The sequence below is a fragment of the Ictidomys tridecemlineatus genome, chromosome 9 (assembly GCF_052094955.1).
Source record: "Ictidomys tridecemlineatus isolate mIctTri1 chromosome 9, mIctTri1.hap1, whole genome shotgun sequence".
NCBI classification, from domain to species: domain Eukaryota; kingdom Metazoa; phylum Chordata; class Mammalia; order Rodentia; family Sciuridae; genus Ictidomys; species Ictidomys tridecemlineatus.
The window spans coordinates 41,741,771-41,764,922 of NC_135485.1; the positions used below are offsets into that span (position 1 = coordinate 41,741,771).

The following is a 23,152-nucleotide window of genomic DNA, read 5'->3' on the forward strand; positions in this document are numbered from 1 at the left end:
TTGGTGGTGATGGGGATTGAACCCAGAGTTGCTTTACCACAGAGCCATCTCTTTTGTTTTTCTTTTCTTTTTTTGGTACCAGAGATTGAACCCAGGGTCGCTTAACCAGTGAGCCACATCCCCACCCCTTTTTTATATATTTTTTTTAGAGACAGGGCTTTACTAAGTTGCTGAGGCTACCTTTGAACCTGTGATCCTCCTGCCTCAGCTTCCTGAGCTGCTGGAATTACAGGCATGTGTCCCCGTGCCTGGCCCCTTTTCATTTTTTATTTTGAGACAGGGTCTCATTAAGTTGCTTAGGATCTCACTAAGTTGCTGAGGCAGGCCTTGAATTTGTGGTCCTCCTGCCTCTGCCTCCGAGTGGCTAGCTTACAGACATGGGCTGCTACCACACCCAGCTAGCTCAGCTTTTGAGATGGCTTCCCTGACTTCTTCAGATCCTGGTTAGAAATGTCCACATCATTTGGTCTTTATTGATTTCACTTTGTCTGTATTTCCCCAATAAGTCATAATCTCCCCAAGGATACAGCTATATTTATCTTGTTGAGGGTGATGTCTCTAATGCCTGGGTCATAGTAGATGCTCATGCTCAAATATTTGATGATTAATTTAATAGATAAATTAATACATGAATCTCCCTCATGGGTTCATTTTCCTTCACATGAATATTAAACAGAGGTATTCCCTAATATCTTGTCTTCAGTCTTTTCCTTATGAAAATTCTCCTTATGAAATTCCTTATGAAAATTTCTCAACCATTTGTTCAAGATTTCAACTTTGTTTATGACATGAAACTTTTATTTGAGCTTCATATTTATATCTAGTTACCTATGGAAAATATTTAAAGGGCTATATGATCTCAGATGTATCTAAAACCTTCCTCTTCATTTTCTCTTTTTTTCTGTCTTTGAATGTACTTCTATATGGCAGTGATATTAACCTTTAATCTCTTTAAAAGCTAGAAATTTCTGTTATTTTTTATAACTGTCTTAACCTCACCTCTCCCCCTTCATGCATAAGGATTAGTATTTTTTTTAAGTTTTATGTTGTCGATGTATCAAAATTTTTTTTTTTTTTTTGGTACCAGGGATTGAACCCAAAGGGGTGTAATCACCAAGCAACATCCCCATTTTTATATTTTTTATTAGAGCCAGGGTCTTGCTGAGTTGCTTAGGGCATTGCTAAATTGCTGAGGCAGGCTTTGAACTCGATATCCTCCTGTTTCAACTTCCTGAACTACTGGGATTGGGGCGGGTGCCCATCACCCGGGTGGATATGTATCAGAATTTTAATCTAAAGCTTATAAATTTTGTAGATTGTATGTATAAATCAGAATAAAATCCCAAAGTATAGCACACTTATTCTTTTAGAGAAGAAAATGGGACTAATATTTGAGGACCAGTGCATAATGATTTTTCTGGTGCCTGTTGTTTAAATTACTATTGGCTGTATAACTACCCCCAAAACTTGCTTAAAAATTACTGTTTTTGGAATCTGTGAATTTGGAATTTGAACAGGGCATTAGGCATGACTTGTCTCTGCCCCACAGTGTTGGTGGTTCAACAGGGAAGATGCCAAGTCCTTAGTGTTGACTTGATAGTGTGTGTGTACAGGATCTGGATGGTTTACTCACATGTCTGGCAGATCAGGAGAACTCAAAGACTAGGATTGCTCTTGTAAGTGGCTTCTTCTTGTCTGAACTTCCTCACAGGATAGCAGCCTCAGAGTAGTAATACTTTTTAATGGCAGTTCAGGGCTCCATTTGTTTTTGCAAACAAGATGAAAACTGTATTGCTTTTTCTGATGTGACTTCTGAAGTCATGCAGCATTGCTCTAGTTGCATTCTCTTATTACAAGGAAGAGTTGAAAATTCACTTGGATTCAAGGAGAGGATACATAGACCACTGTATCTTGATAGTAGATCACATCATGGAAGTGCAGGTGAAATGAGAAATGTGGTTGTGGCCATCTTTGGAAAATAGTCTGTCGTACCTGTATGTGTATGAAATGTTGCTCTAATAGACCATCCTTAGGGTGTTGCAAAGGTATTGGAACCTTTTTCTAGTTCTATCCTCTTAACCTGATCTGCTTCATTCTCTGAGGACCTTGTTGGTTAGAGGACAATGTCTGAGCTTTCTTCTACTTATCATTATCATAAGCTATAAATTAAAATTTTGTGGACTTCTTGAGAAGATGAAAAACTTACAAATTCATGCAAAATAACATTGAAATTTGTAATAAAATTTCTCTGTATATGGGAAGAATATGTGACAGTCGTATTATTCTGTTATGTAATTAGATGAAATTTTAGGAAAATGGGGTAAATATTGCTTTTTACTGAGCTGACTTTAAGTTTGCTTAAGGTGTAAGCTAGTGGTATATTATTGCATATAATATTTTTGTTTTTGTAGATATGCAATATGATGAGGATGATGATGAAATCACCCCGGATTTATGGCAAGAAGCATGCTGGATTGTAATCAGGTAAATTTTTTAGACAAAACCGAATAAGCTTTAAAAGGCACTATAAAGCATAAGGGGATTTTTCTGCTTTTTCTATTCCTAATAGGTAGATGTTCTCCATGAATATGTTGTGAAAGAGTTTTTATTAACTTATTTATTTTTTTAATATTTATTTTTTAAATTTTAAGTGAACCACAATATCTTTATTTTACATTGATGTGGTGCTGAGGATCGAACTCAGTGCCTCAAGCATGCTAGGCGAGCACTCTACCACCTAGCCACAACCCCAGCCCTTAACTTATTTTTTAAGTATTTTAGACTTAAAGAAAAGTCACATAAGGAATTCAGTTATGCACTTCACTGGATTCTGTAAATGTTACCTTTATATCACATTTTCCTGGTCTCTTTTTCCTCTGTACATATTTTTTTTCTGAAACATTTGTAAGTTACAGACATAAGAACAATCTTTCCCATGATCACAACACAGGGATTGAATCAGTATTGGTGTAATAATTTTCTTTAGTCATAGACTGCCCAAATTTTGCTAGTTGTCCTTACTGAAGTTTATGGAAAAATTTTAAAAACTTTTTCTTTATCTGATTCTGGGTCCATTCTAGGACCACATATTGTGTTTTGTTTTTGTGGCTTCTTATTCTATCTGTGTCCTTTAATCTGGAACAGTTTCTCAATCTGTCTCTATCTCAATTTTTTTGACCTTGACAGTTTTTAAACATATAGGTCAATTACTTTTTGTCCTTTTTTTTTTTTATTTTTATTTTTTAGTGGTGCTATGGTTTAAACCTATGGCCTCATGCATGCAGGCATTTTTTCCTATCACTGATCCACATCTGAACCTCCTGGTTATTGTATAGAATATTCGCCCCCCCCCCACCTCGGTGCTTCCTTGGAACTAGATTTAGAAGATTAGTTACTTTTGGCAGAAATGATATTCTCTATTAGTGCCATGTAGCAGAAGATACTTTTGTTCCATACTGTGATGTTCACTTGATTCCATGATTTTCTCTTTTTTTTTTTTTTTTTTGTGCTAGGGATTGAACCCAGGAGCGCTTAACTAAGCCACATCCCCAGTCCATTTTATTTATTTTTTATTTTGAGATAGGGTCTAGCTAAGTGTCTTAGGGCCTCATTACATTGCTGAGGCAGGCCTCACTAAGTTCTTGAGGCTGACCTCGAATTTGGGGTCCTCCTTTCTGAGAGGGCTACAATTACAGGCAAACACCACCACATCCAGCTTTTCACATTATTGTTAAGTGGGTAAAGTTATAATGGGTTACATATCAACCTGAATTCCCATTTAAGTGTAATTGAAATGTATTTAAATTAAGTAAAAAGCTTATGTATGGGTTAGCTCAGTAGTAGAGCACTTGCCTAGCCTGCAGGAGACCCTTGGTTTGATGCCCCAACACCAAAACAAATAAACAAAAACCTTACGTAGTAAAAAATGTAACTTCTAAGTGGTAAAGTAGCATCCTGAATTAAGTACTATTCCTTTAGGTTATAATGTTAATTTCTTATGACCCTTTTCTTTGATCAGCAAACTGACATTTACTTTGTATAAGCCCTGTCAGTCCAGAGTGTATATTCTTTTGGTTACCACACCCTTTTCAAAGAATACATGTTTCTGACAGTCTGCTATTTGCATTTGGAATATAATTGAATATCTTTCTTGTTAGAGAAAGTATTTTTATCTTAAGCAAAAAATTTTATTTTCAATATATGTAGGAGATTGCTTAAGGATAATGTACTGTATTGTGAATAGTCACAGCATTTATCATTTGTTAAAAGATAAATTATTTCATTTAAAATTTTTGACTGTAGATACTTTTCTATTGTCAAATGGAATTTTGTTTGACTTTTTAACATCAAGTGAGTTTTGTTTTATTTAAGTACTGGGATTCAGCCTATGTCCTTGTATATACAAGGAAAACACTTTACCACTGAGCTGTACCCCACCCCTTTTTATTTTGAGACAGGGTCTCACTGAGTGGTGAGGTTAGTCTCAAACTGAGGTTAGCCTCTTGACTCAACCTCCTGAGTAGCTGGGATTATAGGCATGTGCTGCTATGCTTGTTTTTTTTTTTTTTTTTAATAAAAAAGAGATGGGGTCTTGCCTGGTGTGGTGGTGCATGCCTATAATCCCAGCAACTCCAGAGGCTGAGGCAGGAGGATCGCAAATTCAAAGCCAGCCTCAGCAAAAGCGAGGTGCTAAGCAACTCAGTGAGACACTGTCTCTGAATAAAATACAAACCAGGACTGGGGATGTGGCTTAGTGATTGAGTGCCCCTAAGTTCAATCCCCAATATCCCCCCTCTCCAAAAAAAAAAAAAGACGGGATCTTTCTGTTTGCCTAGTTTGACCTAAAACTCCAGGGGCTCAAGTGATGCTCCTGTCTCAGCCTCCCATGTAGTTGGGACTTACAGGTGGATGTCACTGCACCTGGCTAGTTGAAGATTGTTGTGTGTGTTGGTGAGGAGGGTGCTAGAGATCAAATCCAAGGCTGTATATGTACTAGACAAATGTTTACTCTACTGCTACATTCACAGCCCAACAGAACAGCATTTTAATGAAGAACTGTTCTAAAGATTTTAGCAAAAGTAGTTATGATTAGTGTCCTGAAGTAATGAAACATTTCTGTGGTTTCATGAAGATTTTTTATCTTAAATTCTCCATAGCAACCATTATTATTTATATTAGGCAATGCTTTCCATGTGATTTTTACATATCAGTAGGTGTCCCAAATAGTTGAGAAATTTCTTTGTCCTGCTATCCCAACAGTCTGTGCTGAAAGAAAATGTCCCAATCATTAGCCTCTCTTAAAAAGTGAAAAGAAGGGCTGGGGATGTGGCTCAAGTGGTAGCGCGCTCACCTGGCGTGCATGCAGTCTGGGTTCGATCCTCAGCACCACATACAAAGAAAGATGTTGTGTCCACCTAAATAAATAAATAAATAAATATTAAAATTCTCTCTCTCCCTTCTCTCTCTCTCTCTCTTTAAAAAAAAAAAAAGTGAATAGAAAATGCCCGAGTAATTCTTCAGGTTGCTTTATACAGGGTGGTTGTATGCTTTATTCTCTACCATAGGACCTAACTTTTAATATTGGTGGTCATAATTGATTGGATCAGGCTGAGACCTTGTTACAAAGGCACCCATTTTGTAGGCCTGCCAATGACCTGTGAGGTGATTTGATGATGCCACAGTGGGAGACTGGTGATTAGTTGAGCTGTCATATCAGAAAATTCATGTGTGGAGCCAAGAGAATCAGTAAAGAATTACTAGGAAGAGGGGAGTAGAGGCTAAGGCGGGGTTACAAGGCGGGGGAGTTGGTGGTGGAGTACTTCTTCTGAGGGATGATGAGGCAATCCAGTTCTTAGGGTTATGCTCCATCTCAGAGTTCTCTAGCCTCTCTGTGCAGCTTTCCTGGGTGGTAGTGGGGAGTGATCTACTGACATTTCTCTTGCATTTTTATGTCTTTCTGTCTTATTAGGTGTTTTTTTTTTCCCCTATCCCTCTAATGAAAAAGTGCCTGACTGTTCCTTGTGAACAATAAGGTTCATCCTTCTCTAGGACTTCACCTTGTAATAACTCTTATCTATACTACTAACTCATCTCTCTTGAATTCTTCATTTTTAATACCAGTCATTGTTGAGTATTTTCACTTAAATGACTTAACATTTAACATACTAACATAGTCTAAAGAGAACAATGATCTTTGTTTTTGTTATTGTTTTAGTGCTGGGGTTCTAACCCAGGACCTTGTATGTACATATTCTACACATATTCTATCAAGCAATACCGCTTAACCCCAGAACTAATGATTTTTAACCTAAAATTAATGTCTCACATATTCCTTATTTTAATTTTTTGTTTTAGTACTGGGGACTGAACCCAGGGGCGCCTAACCACTGAACCACATCCCCGGCCCTTTTTTGTATTTTATTTAGAGACAGGGTCTCTCTAAGTTGCTTAGGACCTCACTGAGTTGCTGAGGCTAGCTTTGAACTCAGGATCCTCCTGCCTCAGCCTCCCAAGCCACTGGGATTGCTGGCATGTACCACCATTCCAGCCCCTATTTTAGTTGTTGATATCACCCTGGTCCCTCTTACTCAAAATATTTTTTTATTTATTTTTGTGGTGCTGAAAATCGAAACCAGGGCCTCATTCATGCCAGGCAAATACTCTACCACTGAGCCAAATCCTCAGCCCTTAAAAATTTTATTATTATTTTTCACTCTCCATTTTATTTTGAAACTTTTTTCAAGAAATGTTTAAAAAAAAAAAAGAAATGTTTCAAAAAGGTTGAATAAAATTTGTCTATAAAATACTTACTGCTGTGACATTATTCATTTTTTTTTTAGGTACCTCATGATATCTTGTTTAGTGGTTGGCATATAGTGGCTTGGACTTATGAGTGTTTGAATTGAATTATAATGAGAATGGAGAAATGTGCTAGGAAACAAACCAAGTTGAAACTGATTTTGGACTTCAATATTTTCCTAGTTCTTATTTTGATGAAAAAGGCTTGGTCAGACAACAGTTGGATTCTTTTGATGAGTTTATTCAGATGTCTGTTCAAAGAATTGTGGAAGATGCTCCACCTATTGACCTACAAGCTGAAGCTCAGCATGCTAGTGGAGAAGTTGAAGAACCGGTAAGATAGTTATTCTAATAAAGTTATATGGATAGATGATATTTTGAAATTTCAGCCCTTTTTGCATTTGGCTTAAAGGTTAAAAGTCAGTAAGAATTTTTAGAGTGTACTTACAGCATCTTCAGTCAACTTCTGATTTATTCTTACTAGAGATATGTTTTTGTAAGTAAATAAAAATCCTAATCCTTATGCAGATGGTGGGCATTTAATAGTTGGGAAGAAGGGACTCAAAGATGAACAACTAAGAGAAGCAAGCCAGAAATAATTGTTTTAAATAATCCTACTTCTTGGACCGGGGAATATAACTCGGTTGGTAGAGTGCTTGCCTCACATGCACAAGGCTCTGAGTTCAAACTTGTAACCATCCTGACTTAGTCTTCCAAGTAGCTAAGATTAATAGGCATGTGCCATTACACCTAGATAAGAAAAAGTGTTAGGAGGACTTTTTCTTGATATATTTTTCTAATTGCACAGGATGCATTATTATAACAGTATGAGATTTGAAAAAGGAAAATCACAAGCTGAGTGTGGGGGTGCCTTTCTGTGATCCTAGTTACTTCAGAGGCTGAGGCTGGAGTATCTCCAGTTTGAGCCCAGCTTGGGTAACATAAGTAGACCCTTCTCAAAGTACAAACAAAAGACAAAGAAAAAGCATCAAAACTTAAGTTTTATTCACATATGTGCATTTTTAAAGCATTGTTAAAATTATAACATTGTTGAATTTATAAGTTTAGTTTTACATAATCATTGTAAAGAAATCTAAATAATGACTGATTTATAATAATGACCAAGTAAATAATGACCAAATAATGACCCAGATTTAGGAAAGTAGAGAGGCAGCTGTGGGATAACTGTTGGGCTTTGATTGACAGGGAAAACTGTAAAGCAAAGTGAGATAGAGTGAGTTAGTGCGAAAGGTGGTTATTTCCAGCCATTTCAGTCATATTTCTCCATAGCTTTTATTTAAAGGGCTGGTTTGTTCCCATTCTAATTTGACATGCTACACAGAATTTTGCTTTAAGAGTAAAAGTAATTGGCTTTTCAGGGACTGTGATGGAAAAAGGAACATAAGGTTTCTTTTTTATCTCAGTCATTCAAAGTGCCAGTAGAAGCAATTTGTAAAGCTTACTTATCAGAGCTTAGAAAAGAAGAGCAGAGGAGAAAGATGCTGAGGCATTTCTACAAGAAAATACTTTAGTTTGTGAAGGGGATGGGGATCAGCAATCAACCTGTGAATTTTAGGGCTGGGCTTGTGGCTCAGTGGTAGAGTGCTTGCCTAGCATGCATGAGGCACTGGGTTCGATTCTCAGCACCATATAAAAATAAATAAAATAAAGGTCCATCAACAACTAAAATATATTAAAAAAAAAACACCTATGAATTTTAGTTTATTCTCTCCCCCAATCATACTGGGGATTGAACCCATGGCCTCATCTGTGGTGAGGCAAGTCCTCTACCACTGAGCTATATTCCCAGTCCTTTTTAATTTCATTTTGAGATAGGGCCTTAGTGAGTTGCCCAGGTAGTCTTTCTGCCTCAGCTTCTCAAGTAGCTGGGATCACAGGTGTGTACTACTGCATAGTACAGTTTCTGTTTTTGATCTTATTGGAAGATAAGATGGAGTCATCAGAGGTTTTGGATGATATGAGGGATTGTTGAAAGGTTGTCAGAGAATATTCATAAAGTGTTATAACTTAAGAAAGGTCACTTTGGAAATGGTATTTACTTAGAAGGGAAAGAGGCTGGAAGCAAATGAAAATCTTAGAATAGTCTAAGATGTTTTCCTAAACTAGAGTGATAATAGGAGTGATGGATGGAGGGTTTCTTCCCCTTGGTTCAATACTCCTGCCAATTCTTTTTTCCCTTTACCTATTCTAGCTTGTAAGCCTTGAGAATCAGTAATTTTTCCTTAGGAAAGTGTCTGCTTAGTCCCATCTTCTATGAGATTTGATGTAGAGAGAAATCCATTATCTGCTTTTCTCTGAAAAATTATATTCTTGGATCTTGTTTAATTAGGCAGCAGATGTTAAATGAGAACTTTTTTAAAATAATTTTTTAATTTTTAGTTGTAAATGGACATAACATCTTTATTTTATTTGTTTATTTTTATGTGGTGCTGGGGACCGAACCCAGGGCCCTCACACATGTGAGGCAAGCGCTCTACCATTAAGCTACAACCCTAGCCCAAGAGAACCTTTTTGTTTGTATTTTGTTGTTGACTGAGCTTAGTCAGCCAGGATTGGAAGTGCTCAATACTTTATATAGAATGAGAATGATTAAGATTTTTTTGGTGTGTGTGTGTGTGTGTGTGTGTGTACTGGGGAGTTAACCCAGGCGTGCTTTACCACTGAGCTATATCCCCAGGCTTTTAAAAAATTTAAAAAAATTTGAGACAGGGTCCTGCTAAGTTGCTAAGGCTGCCATCCTTCTGTCTCCACTGTGCCCGGCTTTTTTTTTTTTTTTAAGGTATGTTTAATGGAAGAGTTAGATTTATTTTTTTCTAATATTCTATTGATTAGATTTGAACACCATTCAAAATGTCAATTTATTTTTGTTCTCTGGTCATTTTGTACTTTTGATCCTAACCAAAGAGAGGGTATGAAACTGTATAGGTCATTAATAAAATTCATACTAGTTTATATTAGTCAAAAAAACCTGTGTATACTTTTTATTTACCTATGGCATATTAAATCATTTTTTTTCTGCCTTAAGAAAGCAATTAGGTATAAAACTGTATATATATAGTTTGTTAACTTTGAAGAGTCCTCATATCAATAAAATAGATTAATTTTGCCAGTTTGAAGAGCTAATTTTACTTAAAATATTAATGTCAGTTAAAATGGAATAATTAAAATGTTTATGGGAAAAATTATTTACCTTTTTCATGTTTCTTGTTTAATTTCAGCCAAGGTATTTGTTAAAGTTTGAACAAATTTACCTCTCCAAGCCTACCCATTGGGAAAGAGATGGTGCTCCTTCACCAATGATGCCAAATGAGGCCAGATTAAGAAATCTCACGTAAGAAAGATTTTTTTCCTTGTAATCAATTGATACTGAAATAGAAACCAGTTACTGATTTGCATTTTAGCAAATACCTTACTATTGCTCAGCTGTGACCCATTTCTATTTTCAAAGGTATTCTGCTCCACTTTATGTTGACATAACAAAAACAGTCATTAAAGAAGGTGAAGAACAACTTCAGACTCAGCATCAGAAAACTTTTATAGGAAAAATTCCAATTATGTTGCGTTCAACTTACTGCCTATTGAATGGCTTAACAGATCGTGATCTTTGTGAGTTAAATGAATGCCCTTTGGATCCTGGTGGCTATTTTATTATTAATGGATCTGAAAAGGTACAGTAACATTATTTTAAAACATTACAAAATGATAGTTAAATTTAAATCATTAAAGTTGAAATTAAAAAGTAGACTTTCATACAAGGTAACCAGAAAGTAGAGGTTAAAATGATATATTTTTATGATGCATTTTTGCAAAATGGAGTTTGTAAAGTTCAAGAATTGATGTTTCTCTGTGAGCCTTTATGATCAAGTTAAATTAAGGTGCACATTTTACTTTTCATACGTCAATGACCTTTTGGGTTTCATGGTTGTAACTTCCTTATTGCCCATATAGGTTCTGATTGCCCAAGAGAAAATGGCAACAAACACAGTTTATGTGTTTGCCAAAAAGGATTCTAAATATGCCTACACAGGAGAGTGTAGGTCATGTCTGGAGAATTCTTCCCGACCTACCAGTACTATATGGGTTAGCATGCTGGCAAGAGGAGGGCAGGTAAGGTCTGGGATATGATGTGTTGTTTTTGTTTATTCCTTTGTGCCTTGTTTCATAATTTATCAGATGGAATTCTTAGTCAAAAAAAGCTTCTCGGGAACATATTGGTGTTACATGTTAGATATTATTATTATTGTCATGTAACAGATTCCTCCAGCAGCAACACTTATCATCATGTAGTATCTGTGGGTCAGGAATCTGGGTGCCGCTTAACTGGGTCTTCTGGCTGAGTCTCTCTCATTAGGTATTTGCCTAGGCTACAGACATTTCAAAGCTTAGTCACATAATTGTTGATAGGATGCAGTTCTTTACTGGCCATTGTACAGTTTCAGGTCTTTGCTGGCTATTGGTCAGAAGCTTTTCTCAGTTTCTTGTCATGTGGGCCTCTCCATTCAGTAGCTTACAATAAGAAAACTTTCTTCTTCACAGCGAGCAAGCACAAAAAGCCATAGAACTAGGCATTTGTGTGTAATTCCATCAGCTTCGGAGGCTGAGGCAGGAAGATCATAAATTTGAGGCCAGCCTGAGAAACTTAGCAAGACCTTGTCTCAAAAAAAAAAAAAAAAAAAAAGAAAGAAAGGGGTGGTGCTAACGATGTGGTAGACCTCCCACGTAATCCTCGGTATGGGGAAGAGGGACTGGCAGAAGACCTAGAGAGTAAAAGCAAGATGGAACCAGTCTTTTATAACTTACTTAGAGAAGCAGCATCCTATCATAAATTTTTGATTTTCTTTGTGGTACTTGGGAATGTACCCAGGAATGCTCTACTATTAGCTACATGCCCAGTTTTTTTCTTTCTTTCTTTTCTTTCTTTTTTTTAATTTAAAGTTATATTAGTGCATTATAGTTATACATATAGTGAAGTTCATTTTGACTTATTCATAAATTCATATAACATAGTTTTGTGCATTTCATATCCCTGCTCTTTTTTATTTTGAGACAGTCTTGCTAAGTTGCCAAGACAAGCCTCAGACTTGCTCTCTTCTCACCCGCTAAGATTGTGGGCATGTGCTGCCATGTTAGACTAAAAGACAGCCTTTGCCCGAGCTGAATGGAATAGATTGAATAGCAGTTGATGAGTAGATAATTTGAATTAGTGGTTCTTAATTAAAAGTTCACATCAATAATCTTAAGACTCTGAATAAAGGATTTGACACCCCCACCCCTTGACCAAATTATGGGGATCGTGGCAGTGGTGGAATAGGGGCTAGGTATAAGTAGTTGGAAAAAGGTCCTCAGGTGATTGTCATGTACATTCTTTTGGGAATAATTGGCTAGGATTTTGGAGAGGACCAAGATATGAATAAAATTTATTAAGGATATTATGTTGGCAACTCTGGACAAAATGTAGGGTTGTGAGGCCAAGAGAAGGTAAGGTGAATTTAAAGTGGAGAAGTATGACTAAACCAAGCAGCCAGGTATGCCAGTGTAGGCTAATCACTTACTTTGTTTTTGTATGTGCATAAAATTAAAGAGGAAGAAGCTGGAAATAAGAAGCTTAAATGTAAGAGGCTGTTTGTTAATTTTGAAGCATTATTCAAATAAGGAGATACCTCACAGATCAACTCTGATCTAATATTTAGCTTTTATTCTGTACTTAGCCTTTTCTGTATTTGTTTATTCATGTCCGTGCTTTTACCCCTCGTCTTTTTCTTTCTTCCAAAGTCCTCCCCAGACCCCAAGATGGAGGGGACAGAAAGGTATCAGTTGTATTTATATTCTTTGGCAGCCAAAGTATCATTTCCAAATGTGGTATTTGGTTAATTCTTAGGGAATCTTGACAGGCTGGCGGAAGATAATGGAAGTTCTATATGGTTTAAATGACCAGGCTGTCCATAAAATTAGTCAACTTATTTCAGTAGTTTTGGAAAGCAGTCATAGGAGGTCCTCAGATTATGGGGAGGCATGGTTTTTTTTGAAATACATGAAAGTAAATGGTTTGCTTGCTGTCTCCATTTTTTTATTTTTTGGTGGTACTGAGGATTGAACTCTGAGATGCTTTACCACTGAGCTTACCACTTTTTATTTTTGATTTTGAGACAGGGTTTCACTAAGTTGCTGAGACTGGTCTGGACTTTGCTAGGGCTGGCCTCAAACTTATAAACTTTCTGCCTCAGCTTTCTGAGTAGCTGAAATTTAAATGTTTTTTTGGGTGCTTTTTTATTTCTGAGCTCTTGTATATTTGTGTTCTAATAGTGTTTTATTTTTCTAGGGTGCAAAAAAGAGTGCTATTGGTCAGCGCATCGTGGCAACTCTACCGTATATCAAGCAAGAAGTTCCCATCATTATTGTGTTTAGAGCATTAGGTTTTGTGTCTGATAGAGATATCCTAGAACATATTATTTATGATTTTGAAGATCCAGAAATGATGGAAATGGTAATGTGAAAACAGAATGTATTCATAGTATCTGATAAAAATTCAAGCCAGGTGTGGTGGCGAATGTTCGTAATCCAAGTGACTTGGGAGGCTGAGGCAGGAGGATCATGAGTTCAAAGCCAGCCTCAGCAATTTAGTGAGGCACTTAGCAACTCAGACCCTGTCTTTAAATAAAATATAAAAAAGAGTGGGGGAGCTGGAGTTGTGGTTCTGCCATGGAGCCCTCACCTAGCACGTGTGAGGTGCTGCTTTTGATCCTCAGCACCACATATAAATAGATAAATAAAATAAAGCTATTGTGTCCAACTACAACTAGAAAAACATAGAAAAAGATTTTTTTTAAAAAGGGTGGGGGGGCTGGGGATGTGGCTCAAGCGGTAGCGTGCTTGCCTGGCATGTGTGCGGCCCGGGTCGATCCTCAGCATCACATACAGACAAAGATGTTGTGTCCGCCGATAACTTAAAAATAAACATTAAAATTCTCTCTCTCTCTCTCTCTTCTCTCTCTCTCTCTCTCTCTCTCTCTCTCTCTCTCTCTCTCTCTCTCTCTCTCTCTCTAAAAAAAAAAAAAAAAAAAGGGTGGGGATGTGGCCCAGTGGTTAAGCACCCCTGGATTTCATCCCGGGTTCCAAAACCCCCAAACAGCAGAAAGCTGTAGTGAGAAGTATTTTTTTGGCTATTACAAATCTCATGTATAGGGCTGGGGTTGTGGCTCAGTGGTAGAGTGCTTGCCTAGCATGCACGGAGTGCTGGGTTCAATCCTTAGCACCACAAAATAAAATAAAGATGTTGTGTCCACCTAAAACTAAAAAATAAATTAAAAAAAAAATCAAAACAAAAACAACAGCAACAACAAAAAAACAAATCTCATGTAGTGAAAATCACCTTTCCTGTCTAGGCCTCTCTCCTGACAGTTCAGTATAAAATAGACATGAAGAGTAGAGACAGTCAAAAGTTCAATGGCAGCCCCATGAAGAAAGCAGTAAAGAAAATTATAAAAGCACACTTGTGTAATTTAGTAAAAAGGAAAAATGAATAGTTGATACCTTTAAAAAAAACTTATTTTGAGGGAAAAAATCCCACTTTTTTTGTTTTGCAGGAATTTCTAACTTATAGAAAAATTGCTAGAATAGTACTGAGAACTTAGTGTATTCTTCACTCAGATTCAGTTGTTAACTTGACCACATTTTCTTTATTGTTCTGTTTATGTATTTACATTACTTTTTTTTTTCTGAATCAGTTGAGAGTAAGTTAACAGGCATTAATGCATCTTTACTCCTAACACTTCAATGTCTATTTCCTACGAACCAAGGTGTTCACTTACATAATCATAGTATAATTACTAAAATCAAGAAATTTAATGTAGATGTAATACTATTAATATGTAGATCTTTTTATAAATTTTATATTTGTTTTATATATGACAGTAGAATGCATTTCTGCATTTGATATATTATACATGGATGATTTCTCATTTTTTCTGATTGTGCATGTTGTAGAATCACATTAGTCATGCAGTCATACATGAGGTAATAATGTTCGTTTCATTCTACTATCCTTCTTATCCCTATATCTCCTCCCCTTGCCTCCCTTCAGTCCCCTCTACCTAATCTAAGGTAATTTTATTATTCCCTACTGCCCCCGCCCACTGTGAATTACATCTGCATATCAGATAAAACATTGGGCTTTGTTTTTTGGGGATTAGCTTATTTTGCTTAGCATGATATTCTCCAACTCCATCCATTTATGGCAAATGCCATAATTTCATTCTTCTTTAAAGCTGAATAATATTTGATTGGATATATATACCACATTTTCTTTTCCATTCATCTATTGAAGGACACCTAGGTTGGTTCCATAGTTTAGCTATGGTGAATTGAGCTGCAATAAGCATTGAAGTGGCTGCATCACTGTAGTATGCTGATTTTAAGTCGTTTGGGTATAAACCAAGGAGTGGGATGTTTGGATCAAATGGTGGTTCTCTTCCAAGTTTTCTGAGGAATCTCCATACTGCTTTCCATAGTGGTTGCACCAATTTTCAGTCCCATCAGCAGTGTATGAATGTACCTTTTCCCCCACATCTTCGCCAAAACTTATTCTTTTTCTTTTTCTTTCAAGTTAATTTATTTATTTTAATTAGGTATATATGACAACAGAATGCATTTTGTACACAATTGCAGCACAACTTTTCATTTTTTTGGTTGTACATGATGTGTTGCCTCTATTCTTGATGATGCCATTCTGACTGGGGTGAAATGAAATCTTAGATATTTACTAATTGTTCCCATAATATCTTGTTTTTTCCCTCTTGTACTGGGAATTGAACTTAGGGGCATTGTATCACTGAGCCAAAGCCCCATTTGTGTGTGTGTATATGTGCATGCACGTATGCAGTGCTAGGGATCAAACTCAGGGCCTTGAGCATGTTAGGCAAGTGTTCTACCACTGAGCCATATCCCGAATTCCCATATTTGTTTTTTATATTTTGAGACAGTCTTGTGAAGTTGCCCAGGATGGCCTGAAAAATGGAATCCTCCTGCCTCAGCCTCATGAGACATTGGTATTACAAGGTGCCCCACCAGCTCCAATAATATCTTCTTTTAAAATTTTTTTTTTTTTAGTGTAGTTGGACACAATACCTTTATTTTATCTATTTATTTTTATGTGGTGCTGAGGATCGAATCCAGAGCCTTGCATGTGGTAGGCAAACACTCTACTGCTGAGCCAAAACCCCAGCCCCGATAATATCCTTAGTAGCATTTTTTTTTCTTAGTTCAGAATCTAATTCAGGATCATTCATTGTATTGTTTTGTTTATTTGTTTTGGTACTAGGGATTTAATCCAGGGTGCTTTACTACTGAGCTATATCCCCAGCCCTTTTTATTTTTTATTTTGAGATAGAATCTTACTAAGTTGCTGAGGGCCTCGATAAGTTATTAAGGCTGGGCTTGAACTTGTGATCCTCCTGCATCAGTCTCCCCAGTTGCTGGGATGACATGCATGGATCACTGTGCCCTTTTGCATTTTGTTTTTCTATGTCTCTCTTAAATTTTCGTCCGCCTCTCTTTGTCTTTTTTTTTTTTTACAATATTTTTTTGTTGTCAATTGACCTTTATTTTAGTTGTCAATGGACCTTTATTTTATTTATTAATATGCGGTGCTGAGAATTGAACTCAGTGCCTCACATAGGCTAGGCAAGTGCTCTTCCACTGAGCCACCACACTAGCCCTCTCTGTCTTTTCTCTTTTTTTTTTTTTTTTTTTTTTTAAAGAGAGAATGAGAGAGGAGAGAGAGAGAGAGAGAGAGAATTTTAATATTTATTTTTTAGTTTTTGGCGGGCACAACATCTTTGAATGTGGTGCTGAGGATTGAACCCGGGCCAGGCGAATGCCAGACGAGCACGCTACCGCTTGAGTCACATCCCCAGCCCCCTCTCTGTCTTTTAGAACACTTAAATGTGAAGAGAAGGTAGGCCATTTAAAAATTTTTTTTGTTTTTGTTTTTTAATTTGTAGATAGACACAATACTTTTATTTTTATGTGGTCTGAGGATCGAACCTAGTGCCTCACACGTGCAGGCAAGCGCTCTGCCATTGGGCCATAACCCTAGCCCTAGGCCATTTTTTTTTTTTAATATAGAATTGCCCTCATTTGGAATTGACATATTTCTTCATGATTAGATTCAATTTAGGCACAGGTAGAACACTTACCTAGCATATGTGAGGTCTTTGGGTTCAATCCCAATACTTGTGATTAATACCAAGATTGAAAACAGTTGACACATTTATTTATTTATTTATTTATTTATTTATTTTTTAAAATTTTTTTTTAATATTTATTTTCTAGTTTTCGGCGGACACAATATCTTTGTTTGTATGTGGTGCTGAGGATCGAACCCGGGCCGCACGCATGACAGGCGAGCGTGCTACCACTTGAGCCACATCCCCAGCCCGACACGTTTATTTATTTGTAGCTCAGTAAATTTTTATTGGATTCAGAACTTCTTTAAATATTTTTGATATCTGGAAGGAACTTTTATTATTATTATTATTATTTGCCATTGATTATTAAACTGTAAAAGCAAAACAAAAAAACCCACATTATTCTTTTTATAGCGGAATTATTTGTATTTTTATTTTTCTAGAAAGTAAAATTGCCTGTACTGATGAATGGATTTTGTTTGAGATCTCTAGATCTTTGAGGTGGTTCTTCTAGTTCTAAGATTTTATAATTCCTTGATTTTCTAAAAACACATATGTATTTAATTAGGTTTATAGGAATATTTGGCATGTTATTAAGTTAAATGACAGCTGACTCATTTTGAGGTGAAAATATGAATTTGAAAATAATTTTTATATGAATTATTTGACAGGTCAAACCTTCTCTTGATGAAGCTTTTGTCATTCAAGAACAGAATGTTGCATTAAATTTCATTGGTTCAAGAGGAGCAAAGCCTGGCGTTACTAAAGAGAAAAGAATTAAGTATGCAAAAGAAGTTTTACAAAAAGAAATGCTTCCTCATGTTGGTGTTAGTGATTTTTGTGAGACCAAAAAAGCATATTTCTTGGGGTATGTTAAATTTTATTGTTTTAAGTTCTATACCAAGATAGTGTTTTTCTTAAAGCTAAAATTGTAAAGAATGATGTAAATATTTTGGGGAAAAAACCAAAACCAAGTGTTTTTCACTTTTTTTTTTTGTTTTTAGATATATGGTTCATAGGTTACTTCTGGCAGCTTTGGGTAGAAGAGAACTAGATGACAGAGATCACTATGGAAACAAAAGATTGGATCTTGCTGGGCCACTACTTGCGTTCTTATTTAGAGGGTAAGATATATAGCTCCTATACTCTGAGTAGGGAGATTGACTGTAGATTAGTCAATCTAAGACTAATCTTAGACTGGAGTTGCTAAGCCATCTTGGTATTGTATTATATACTTCTGTGTTTTCTATGTTCTCTTCGCTACTTGCTCAGATTTAGTTAAGTTCATGTCTGGGAATGATATTTGTGAGCACAGTGAGTGTATTTCTTGTTTAGGTTTGTTTATTTTTATTATAATTTTTTTATACTGAGGATTGAAATTCAGGGTCACTTTACTACTGAACTACATCCCTAGTTCTTTTTATTTTTATCTTGGTAGTTACGGAGGCTGGCCTTGAACTTGTGATCCTCTTACTTCAGCCTCCAGAGCTACTGGGATTACAGGTGTGGGTGACTGCCCAACTGCTGCTGCTGCTTTTTTTTTTTTTTTTTTTGCACTAGGTAGGTATTAAACCCAGGGGATATTTACCATTGAGCTTTATCCCCAGCCATTTTAATTTTGAGACAGTCTCACTAGGTTGCTCAGAGCCTTGTTAAATTGCTGAGGTTGGCCTTGAATTTGTGATCCTCCTGTATTAGCCTCCCAGGTTGGTGGGATTACAGGCATGCACCACCATACCTGGTTTAAATTTTACTTTTTATTAACATTAGTATTTTGCACTTTTGTGTGTTATAGTTTAGTGTTTTTCAGCCTTTTATATTATTGTCCCATAATACTATTTTGGCACATTTTCCTATTTGCTTTGTCTGCCACATATGAATATATACTATATGTGTGGGTTTTTTTGTTTTGTTTTTTTGTATGTGTGCCCTGCCACAATTATTTTTGCCCCCTTGTGGGCAGTATTATCTTTATTAAGAGTGCATTTTGTGGACATTTACATGTTTAAAACAATACCATTTTATTTGGCAGTATGTTTAAGAATTTACTGAAAGAAGTACGAATCTATGCACAGAAGTTTATTGATCGAGGAAAGGACTTTAACTTGGAGTTGGCGATTAAAACACGGATAATATCTGATGGCTTAAAATATTCTTTAGCTACTGGAAACTGGGGTGACCAAAAGAAAGCTCATCAAGCCAGAGCTGGAGTATCTCAGGTAAGGGTATCAACTATGACTGTAGGATTCATAGGAAAAGTGTTATAGGACTAGTAGTTTCTTTAATTTATTTAATGCAGGTTATTTTGCTTTTTATTTTGTTCTCAAATTGAAATCACTGGGGGTTTTAAATTATGCAAATAAATTTTTAAAATTAACTATTAGCATAACAAAGAGGAACTTAAGTTTTTGGCTTATAGTTTAGAAACTCAAGATAGTTAATAAGAGTGGCTACACGGGAAGTCAGACAGTATGTGTTAGCAAAGTCTTTATGTATTTAAAAAACTCCAAAATATAAAAATAATTAAAAGTTCCATTTTAGAAGTTAATCCAGAGAATAAGTAGATATTCCCTTCATTTGTTAGAAAATGCATGATACTTCTGAGTTTTTAATGTGAATGCAGTAACTAATCTCAGGTGGAATATTAGGGAAAAGCTTTTAAAAGGCTCATTAGGTATTTTTATTTTTATTATTATTTTCTGAAATCTTTTATTGTTATTTTCCTGTGGTGCTGAGGATAGAACTCAGTGCCTCACATGTGCAAGTCAAGCACTCTACCATTTATTTTAAAAAAATAAAAATGCCCCAGCCTGACATTTTTATTTTTTAAATAATTTTTTATATTTGCTTAACTTTTTTTTTTTTTTTTGCTAACTGGAGATAGAGCTCATAGATGAGCTATATTCCAAGCACTTTTTATTTATTTATTTGTTTTTTTTTTTTTTTTTTTGAGATATGGCCATGCTACATTGAGGAGGCTGGTCTGGAGTGTGGGATCCCCCTGCCTCAGCCTCCCAAGTCCCTATGATTACAGACATGTGCAACTGCACCCAGCACCCTTTTTTATTTTGAGACAGGGTTTTGTGAAATTGCCAAGGCTGGCCTCGAACTTGAGAACCTCATGTCTCAGCCTCCCAAGTTGCTGCAGTTATAGGCCTGCACCATGATGCCATATTTATTGTCTTTTCCTGTGAGATTTTAAACCTGTGATGTATTTATGGGCTTTATGGGCTTTTGAGGTGGATCTCCCCATTCTCTTTAAAACTAGCCAATATTGTCAAAGTTTAAAATATTTATAAAGAAGCAAGACTATGAATAATGAAATCAGGCAAGAAATGTAGCAAAAAAAAATAAAATTGCTAGTTTCAAAATCTTAAAAAATAACAAAAAACAAAAATACTAGCCAATATTGTTATTACCTGATTGATTTGGCATCCAGATAGCAAATTCAAGTTCCTAAGCCCTAGATGCTATGTGAAATTCTAGGATACAGCTGATAGCAAAGTTAAATTTTTAGTTCTTTTTAATTCATTAAGGATTTTTTGGTTATACTTGATGTTTTTGATGTTGGGTTCACAACTTGAATGAGACTCCAAACCAACTCTCAGGGAGTTCATCAGCATTTAGCAGAGTAATATTCATTTATATATAGCTCCTATACTCTGAGCTTTAGTATGATAAAAGATGCCACGCTGCAAAGTCAGTTCAGTGAATTGTTATTGGGCCCTCTGATGTGCCAGGTACTCTGCTACATTTTATTTTATTTATTTTTTTTTAAAGAGAGAGAGAGAGAGAGAGAATTTTTTAATATTTATTTTTTAGTTTTTGGCGGACACAACATCTTTGTTTGTATGTGGTGCTGAGGATCGAACTCGGGCACACATGCCAGGAGAGCGCGCTACCGCTTGAGCCGCATCCCCAGCCCAACATTTTATTTTTTTTAATATATTTTTTAATTTGTTCTAATTAGTTATACCTGACAGTAGAATACATTTTGACATATAATACATAAATGGAATATAATTTCTTATTCGTCTGGTTGTACATGATATAGAGTTATATAGGTTCTGCTACATTGTAGACATACAAAGATGAATAAAATAAGATTTCTGATCTTTAGTCATTTATTACTATACTTGTAGATAGATGGTACAGTATCATAATAAGAGACCTGCATACCTGCTGGGTGAGAATGCTAGAGAAAGGCTTTATCATAGCCTTAGAGGGTGTAAAGAAGTTTAGGAGATAATACCTGGACCGAATCTTAAAGCACAGTTGGTGGAGAGGAGGGTGGAATCAGCCTCTCACAGAAAAACTGCAGAAAACTCTTAATATCCTGAACAGAAGGATGGAGCCATAAAGAGGGTATGTGTGTTGGAGCTGGAGCAATTCAAGATTTTCAAATTAAAATGGTTAGATGGAGTTGGAAAGGGGGGTTGGAAACAGGTTGTAGAGGGGGAGTGGCATGGTTATTTTTGTTTTTTAGACACATCCATAGTAATTGGCAGTATGGAGAAATGATATAAGAAGGACAAGGTTGTTGTCAGGAAGATTATTATAACAACCTGAATAAGAAGTTATTAGGGCTTCAATGAGCAGTTTTGTAGAGATGAATAATGGGATCAAATTTGAGAAATTTTTAGGAAGTAGCTTTTATAAGACTTTGTGGTTGACTAGTTGAATGACGGAAAGTTTCATAGTGTATAGTAAGAGAAGAGTTCTTCCCGAATGAGAGTTCTTCTGAGTCGATGTCATTTGTAGAGGTGGTAACAGTTCATCCGACAAAACAGTAGAGAAGTGCATTCCATTCTGTGGCAGTAGCATGGTCCAGGGCAAGGAGGTGAAAGTATGTGGCAATGTCAGTGGAGTACAGGACGTTGGGAGACTGGTAGGGAAAAGTGTTTGGATCTTCATTAAGAAGGCCTTTAATATTTTGCTTTTCAGAAGCCAGGTCAGCCTGTTTAATAATTTAAGCAGGTGAATATTATGGACACAGTTTTAGTAATTCTGGAAACTGAGAAGGGTAGATTGGAGGCAACAAGGCAGGGATATATACATGTGAGGTAAACAGCTGATCCAAGGTTCTACTGTAACTTTGGGATGAGAGGGCTAGATATTTTAGCAAATTTGAAGATTGAATTTACAGGCTATATTTATTGATATGTGGAAGGAGATAGAATCAACAACATAATGTTTGATGTGTAGAAAGAATAACTTAGAGACAAAAATTATTTTAAGATTTCTAGGTTGGGAGATCAAAGTTAGGTAGTGATGACATTAACCATGATAGGAGACTTAGGAAGAGGGATGAGGTTTGGGTTTTTTTAGGGCTGGGTGAGGGGTAATTATTTAGAGGTATATTTGGCTTGAATTGCTTGTTTTTTTCCCTCACTAAATATTATCTTATTTATCTTGCTTAAAATGTCTTATATGGGGTTGGGCCTGTAGCTCTGTGGCAGAGTACTTGGCTAACATGTGTGAAGCACTGGATTCAATCATAGCACCACTTAAAGATAAACACATCACAGAGATGCCCAAACTTTAATGACGTTATTTTTCTCCTAGGTATTAAACCGCCTGACTTTTGCATCTACTCTTTCTCATCTGCGCCGTTTAAATTCTCCTATTGGTAGAGATGGCAAGCTAGCAAAACCAAGACAGTTGCATAATACGTTGTGGGGAATGGTTTGTCCTGCTGAGACCCCAGAGGTAATATATTAGAATTTATGTTCAGATCAAAAAGCCTGCTGGTGATTATATAGGACATAATTAAGAAGCCATTTTGTATTAAATTATACATATTATTAACCATTTTGTTCTTAGAAAGTAAATCTTGAAATCAAGTTGAAGAAAAAATGTGTATGGAAAAGAATTTGTATAGATATGTAAAATCAATGTGAGTAATTACTTGATTTGTTCCTTAGGGCCATGCTGTAGGACTTGTGAAGAATTTAGCACTGATGGCTTATATTTCAGTTGGATCTCAACCTTCTCCAATTCTGGAATTTTTAGAAGAATGGAGTATGGAAAATTTAGAAGAAATTTCTCCTGCAGCTATTGCTGAGTGTGTATAGATGGAGTTTTCTTTTTAAATAAAATTTTTACTCTTTAGGTATAGCTTAGTAAATGATTGATAAGTGCAAAATGCT

At 36.0% G+C, this 23,152-nt stretch overlaps 1 protein-coding gene across 2 annotated transcripts in view; it reads left to right on the forward strand.

Moving 5' to 3' along the window:
• Polr2b (RNA polymerase II subunit B) overlaps positions 1-23,152 on the forward strand; it is a 46,257-nt gene that overhangs the window by 3,815 nt on the left and 19,290 nt on the right. Inside the window, exons 2-12 of one of the 2 annotated variants that reach the window (XM_005320035.5) lie at positions 2,412-2,484; positions 6,982-7,132; positions 10,038-10,150; positions 10,268-10,487; positions 10,768-10,926; positions 13,139-13,303; positions 17,675-17,871; positions 18,008-18,127; positions 19,036-19,222; positions 22,569-22,712; positions 22,928-23,067. In XM_005320035.5, coding sequence (XP_005320092.1) covers positions 2,412-2,484; positions 6,982-7,132; positions 10,038-10,150; positions 10,268-10,487; positions 10,768-10,926; positions 13,139-13,303; positions 17,675-17,871; positions 18,008-18,127; positions 19,036-19,222; positions 22,569-22,712; positions 22,928-23,067 — 1,669 coding nt within the window. The remainder of the gene's footprint in view (positions 1-2,411; positions 2,485-6,981; positions 7,133-10,037; positions 10,151-10,267; positions 10,488-10,767; positions 10,927-13,138; positions 13,304-17,674; positions 17,872-18,007; positions 18,128-19,035; positions 19,223-22,568; positions 22,713-22,927; positions 23,068-23,152) is intronic. The other variant, XM_040292374.2, reaches the window with a different exon arrangement.